Below are 7,500 nucleotides of genomic sequence, written 5' to 3' on the forward strand. Positions count from 1 at the left end.
AGAGACCATGAGACACACGAGACCATGAGACACACGAGAGACCATGAGACACACGAGAGACCAGGAGACACACGAGAGACCATGAGACACACGAGACCATGAGACACACGAGAGACCATGAGACACACGAGAGACCAGGAGACACACGAGAGACCAGGAGACACACGAGAGACCATGAGACACACGAGAGACCATGAGACACACGAGAGACCATGAGACACACGAGAGACCAGGAGACACACGAGAGACCAGGAGACACACGAGAGACCAGGAGACACACGAGAGACCATGAGACACACGAGAGACCAGGAGACACACGAGAGACCATGAGACACACGAGAGACCATGAGACACACGAGAGACCATGAGACACACGAGAGACCATGAGACACACGAGAGACCATGAGACACACGAGAGACCAGGAGACACACGAGAGACCAGGAGACACACGAGAGACCAGGAGACACACGAGAGACCATGAGACACACGAGAGACCATGAGACACACGAGAGACCATGAGACACACGAGAGACCATGAGACACACGAGAGACCATGAGACACACGAGAGACCATGAGACACACGAGAGACCATGAGACACACGAGAGACCAGGAGACACACGAGAGACCAGGAGACACACGAGAGACCAGGAGACACACGAGAGACCATGAGACACACGAGAGACCATGAGACACACGAGAGACCATGAGACACACGAGAGACCATGAGACACACGAGAGACCATGAGACACACGAGAGACCATGAGACACACGAGAGACCATGAGACACACGAGAGACCATGAGACACACGAGAGACCATGAGACACACGAGAGACCATGAGACACACGAGAGACCAGGAGACACACGAGAGACCAGGAGACACACGAGAGACCAGGAGACACACGAGAGACCATGAGACACACGAGAGACCATGAGACACACGAGAGACCATGAGACACACGAGAGACCATGAGACACACGAGAGACCATGAGACACACGAGAGACCATGAGACACACGAGAGACCATGAGACACACGAGAGACCATGAGACACACGAGAGACCATGAGACACACGAGAGACCATGAGACACACGAGAGACCATGAGACACACGAGAGACCAGGAGACACACGAGAGACCATGAGACACACGAGAGACCATGAGACACACGAGAGACCATGAGACACACGAGAGACCAGGAGACACACGAGAGACCATGAGACACACGAGAGACCATGAGACACACGAGAGACCATGAGACACACGAGAGACCAGGAGACACACGAGAGACCATGAGACACACGAGAGACCATGAGACACACGAGAGACCATGAGACACACGAGAGACCATGAGACACACGAGAGACCATGAGACACACGAGAGACCAGGAGACACACGAGAGACCATGAGACACACGAGAGACCAGGAGACACACGAGAGACCAGGAGACACACGAGAGACCATGAGACACACGAGAGACCATGAGACACACGAGAGACCATGAGACACACGAGAGACCATGAGACACACGAGAGACCATGAGACACACGAGAGACCATGAGACACACGAGAGACCATGAGACACACGAGAGACCAGGAGACACACGAGAGACCAGGAGACACACGAGAGACCAGGAGACACACGAGAGACCATGAGACACACGAGAGACCATGAGACACACGAGAGACCATGAGACACACGAGAGACCATGAGACACACGAGAGACCATGAGACACACGAGAGACCAGGAGACACACGAGAGACCATGAGACACACGAGAGACCATGAGACACACGAGAGACCATGAGACACACGAGAGACCAGGAGACACACGAGAGACCATGAGACACACGAGAGACCATGAGACACACGAGAGACCAGGAGACACACGAGAGACCATGAGACACACGAGAGACCAGGAGACACACGAGAGACCAGGAGACACACGAGAGACCATGAGACACACGAGAGACCAGGAGACACACGAGAGACCATGAGACACACGAGAGACCATGAGACACACGAGAGACCAGGAGACACACGAGAGACCAGGAGACACACGAGAGACCATGAGACACACGAGAGACCATGAGACACACGAGAGACCAGGAGACACACGAGAGACCATGAGACACACGAGAGACCAGGAGACACACGAGAGACCAGGAGACACACGAGAGACCAGGAGACACACGAGAGACCATGAGACACACGAGAGACCAGGAGACACACGAGAGACCATGAGACACACGAGAGACCAGGAGACACACGAGAGACCATGAGACACACGAGAGACCATGAGACACACGAGAGACCATGAGACACACGAGAGACCAGGAGACACACGAGAGACCATGAGACACACGAGAGACCAGGAGACACACGAGAGACCATGAGACACACGAGAGACCATGAGACACACGAGAGACCATGAGACACACGAGAGACCATGAGACACACGAGAGACCATGAGACACACGAGAGACCATGAGACACACGAGAGACCAGGAGACACACGAGAGACCATGAGACACACGAGACCATGAGACACACGAGAGACCAGGAGACACACGAGAGACCAGGAGACACACGAGAGACCATGAGACACACGAGAGACCATGAGACACACGAGAGACCATGAGACACACGAGAGACCAGGAGACACACGAGAGACCATGAGACACACGAGACCAGGAGACACACGAGAGACCATGAGACACACGAGAGACCATGAGACACACGAGAGACCATGAGACACACGAGACCAGGAGACACACGAGAGACCAGGAGACACACGAGAGACCATGAGACACACGAGAGACCATGAGACACACGAGAGACCAGGAGACACACGAGAGACCAGGAGACACACGAGAGACCATGAGACACACGAGAGACCATGAGACACACGAGAGACCATGAGACACACGAGAGACCATGAGACACACGAGAGACCAGGAGACACACGAGAGACCATGAGACACACGAGAGACCAGGAGACACACGAGAGACCATGAGACACACGAGAGACCATGAGACACACGAGAGACCAGGAGACACACGAGAGACCAGGAGACACACGAGAGACCATGAGACACACGAGAGACCATGAGACACACGAGAGACCATGAGACACACGAGAGACCAGGAGACACACGAGAGACCAGGAGACACACGAGAGACCATGAGACACACGAGAGACCAGGAGACACACGAGAGACCATGAGACACACGAGAGACCATGAGACACACGAGACCATGAAACACACGAGAGACCATGAGACACACGAGAGACCATGAGACACACGAGAGACCATGAGACACACGAGAGACCAGGAGACACACGAGAGACCATGAGACACACGAGAGACCATGAGACACACGAGAGACCATGAGACACACGAGAGACCATGAGACACACGAGAGACCAGGAGACACACGAGAGACCAGGAGACACACGAGAGACCAGGAGACACACGAGAGACCAGGAGACACACGAGAGACCATGAGACACACGAGAGACCATGAGACACACGAGAGACCATGAGACACACGAGAGACCATGAGACACACGAGAGACCATGAGACACACGAGAGACCATGAGACACACGAGAGACCAGGAGACACACGAGAGACCATGAGACACACGAGAGACCATGAGACACACGAGAGACCATGAGACACACGAGAGACCATGAGACACACGAGAGACCATGAGACACACGAGAGACCATGAGACACACGAGAGACCATGAGACACACGAGAGACCATGAGACACACGAGAGACCAGGAGACACACGAGAGACCATGAGACACACGAGACCAGGAGACACACGAGAGACCATGAGACACACGAGAGACCATGAGACACACGAGACCAGGAGACACACGAGAGACCAGGAAACACACGAGAGACCATGAGACACACGAGACCATGAGACACACGAGAGACCATGAGACACACGAGAGACCATGAGACACACGAGAGACCATGAGACACACGAGAGACCATGAGACACACGAGAGACCATGAGACACACGAGAGACCATGAGACACACGAGAGACCATGAGACACACGAGAGACCATGAGACACACGAGAGACCATGAGACACACGAGAGACCATGAGACACACGAGAGACCATGAGACACACGAGAGACCATGAGACACCGACCAGCAATGATTTATACCTGAACAAGTTACTAACAGGAACTTTAAACATGAAGGAGAGAGAGAGTGTGTTACTGTCTCTTTAAATCTCTTTCTGTTCCTCCTCCTCCTCCTGCTCCTTCTTTTCCTCCTTTTCCTCTTCCTCCTTCTCCTCCTCCTCGTCCTCCTCTTCCTCTTCCTCCTTTTCCTCTTCCTCCTCCTCCTCCTTTTCCTCCTTTTCCTCCTCTTCCTCCTCTTCCTTTTCCTCTTCCTCCTTTTCCTCTTCCTCCTCCTCCTTCTCCTCCTCCTCGTCCTCCTCTTCCTCTTCCTCCTTTTCCTCTTCCTCCTCCTCTTCCTCCTTTTCCTCCTCTTCCTCCTCTTCCTTTTCCTCTTCCTCCTCCTCCTCTTCCTCCTCCTCCTCCTCCTCCTCCTCCTCCTCCTCCTCCTCTTCCTCTTCCTCCTTTTCCTCTTCCTCCTCCTCCTCCTCTTCCTCCTTTTCCTCCTCTTCCTCCTCTTCCTTTTCCTCTTCCTCCTCCTCCTCTTCCTCCTCCTCCTCCTCCTCCTCCTCTTCCTCCTCCTCCTCCTCCTCCTCCTCTTCCACCTCCTCCTCCTCCTCTTCCTCCCTCTCCTCCTCCTCCTCTTCCTGCTCCTCCTCCTCCTCTTCCTCCTCCTCCTCCTCCTCCTCCTCTTCTTCCTCCTCCTCCTCCTCTTTCTCCTCCTCCTCCTCTTCCTGCTCCTCCTCCTCTTCCTGCTCCTCCTCCTCTTCCTCCTCCTCCTCTTCCTCCTCCTCCTCCTCCTCCTCCTCCTCCTCTTCCTGCTCCTCCTCCTCTTCCTGCTCCTCCTCCTCTTCCTCCCTCTCCTCCTCCTCCTCTTCCTGCTCCTCCTCCTCTTCCTGCTCCTCCTCCTCTTCCTCCCTCTCCTCCTCTTCCTCCTCCTCCTCCTTTAGCCAATCACAACGCAGGACTCAGCTTCAGTCTGCGCATGCGCACTCCCTCTCTCAGTCTCCTCCTCCACGAGGCCGTGTTGTTGTGGTCCTAGTAGTGCTAGTTGTCCTCCTCCTCTGTGTGAGTGTAGACATGGCTGCTGGTCAGGTGTGTCCTCTCTACCTGGGCTTTGACTTCAGCACTCAGCAGGTAAATAAACTTTATTCCCTCACTCAGAGGAACGCGTCTGATTGGCCGACGTGGTGTGTGTCGTCATCGCGCAGACCCGGAAGTAGCAGGTTGTGTGTTTCTCACCTGAAGTACCTGAAGTACTCTGTGTTTTACTGCGTGTACTAAAACACAGAGTACCCGGGACATGTCCGAGAACACAGCGCTTCATTTAAAACTAGTATCTGATACTTTGGTTAGTTTTTGTTGAAGTATTTACACAACACAGTAAAATCACTGTTTAGTGTTTTACTCTCTCCAGTACACTAAAATACTACTGCACCTGAACGCATCACTACTACTACTGCACCCGAACGCATCACTACTACTACTGCACCTGAACGCATCACCACTACTACTGCACCCGAACGCATCACCACTACTACTGCACCCGAACGCATCACCACTACTAATGCACCCGAACGCATCACCACTACTACTGCACCCGAACGCATCACCACTACTACTGCACCCGAACGCATCACCACTACTAATGCACCCGAACGCATCACCACTACTAATGCACCCGAACGCATCACCACTACTACTGCACCCGAACGCATCACCACTACTAATGCACCCGAACGCATCACCACTACTACTGCACCCGAACGCATCACCACTACTACTGCACCCGAACGCATCACCACTACTACTGCACCCGAACGCATCACCACTACTACTGCACCCGAACGCATCACCACTACTACTGCACCCGAACGCATCACCACTACTAATGCACCCGAACGCATCACCACTACTAATGCACCCGAACGCATCACCACTACTACTGCACCCGAACGCATCACCACTACTACTGCACCCGAACGCATCACCACTACTACTGCACCCGAACGCATCACCACTACTACTGCACCCGAACGCATCACCACTACTACTGCACCCGAACGCATCACCACTACTAATGCACCCGAACGCATCACCACTACTACTGCACCCGAACGCATCACCACTACTACTGCACCCGAACGCATCACCACTACTAATGCACCCGAACGCATCACCACTACTACTGCACCCGAACGCATCACCACTACTAATGCACCCGAACGCATCACCACTACTAATGCACCCGAACGCATCACCACTACTACTGCACCCGAACGCATCACCACTACTACTGCACCCGAACGCATCACCACTACTACTGCACCCGAACGCATCACCACTACTACTGCACCCGAACGCATCACCACTACTACTGCACCCGAACGCATCACCACTACTAATGCACCCGAACGCATCACCACTACTACTGCACCCGAACGCATCACCACTACTACTGCACCCGAACGCATCACCACTACTACTGCACCCGAACGCATCACCACTACTACTGCACCCGAACGCATCACCACTACTACTGCACCCGAACGCATCACCACTACTAATGCACCCGAACGCATCACCACTACTACTGCACCCGAACGCATCACCACTACTAATGCACCCGAACGCATCACCACTACTAATGCACCCGAACGCATCACCACTACTAATGCACCCGAACGCATCACCACTACTAATGCACCCGAACGCATCATCACTACTACTGCACCCGAACGCATCACTACTACTAATGCACCTGAACGCATCACCACTACTACTGCACCTGAACGCATCACCACTACTACTGCACCTGAACGCATCACCACTACTACTGCACCTGAACGCATCACCACTACTAATGCACCTGAACGCATCACCACTACTACTGCACCTGAACGCATCACCACTACTACTGCACCTGAACGCATCACCACTACTACTGCACCTGAACGCATCACCACTACTAATGCACCTGAACGCATCACCACTACTACTGCACCTGAACGCATCACCACTACTACTGCACCTGAACGCATCACCACTACTAATGCACCTGAACGCATCACCACTACTACTGCACCTGAACGCATCACCACTACTAATGCACCTGAACGCATCACCACTACTACTGCACCTGAACGCATCACTACTACTACAGCTTATTATATACACATTATACTGAGAATACTGATACTACTGGTACTTGTACTTTACTGCATGAAGCTGATAGTACTTGTGTACTTGTACTTTACTGCATGAAGCTGATAGTACTTGTGTACTTGTACTTTACTGCATGAAGCTGATAGTACTTGTGTACTTGTACTTTACTGCATGAAGCTGAT

The 7,500-nt window shown here is 53.2% G+C and overlaps 1 protein-coding gene across 1 annotated transcript in view; it reads left to right on the forward strand.

The window, feature by feature from the left end:
* The first annotated feature begins 5,162 nt into the window (after positions 1–5,162).
* xylb (xylulokinase homolog (H. influenzae)) overlaps positions 5,163–7,500 on the forward strand; it is a 31,024-nt gene continuing 28,686 nt past the window's right edge. The window contains exon 1 of the mRNA XM_074628068.1: positions 5,163–5,290. Coding sequence (XP_074484169.1) covers positions 5,234–5,290 — 57 coding nt within the window. The 5' untranslated portion in view covers positions 5,163–5,233. The remainder of the gene's footprint in view (positions 5,291–7,500) is intronic.

The sequence above is a fragment of the Sebastes fasciatus genome (assembly GCF_043250625.1).
Source record: "Sebastes fasciatus isolate fSebFas1 chromosome 21 unlocalized genomic scaffold, fSebFas1.pri SUPER_21_unloc_1, whole genome shotgun sequence".
Taxonomy (NCBI): domain Eukaryota; kingdom Metazoa; phylum Chordata; class Actinopteri; order Perciformes; family Sebastidae; genus Sebastes; species Sebastes fasciatus.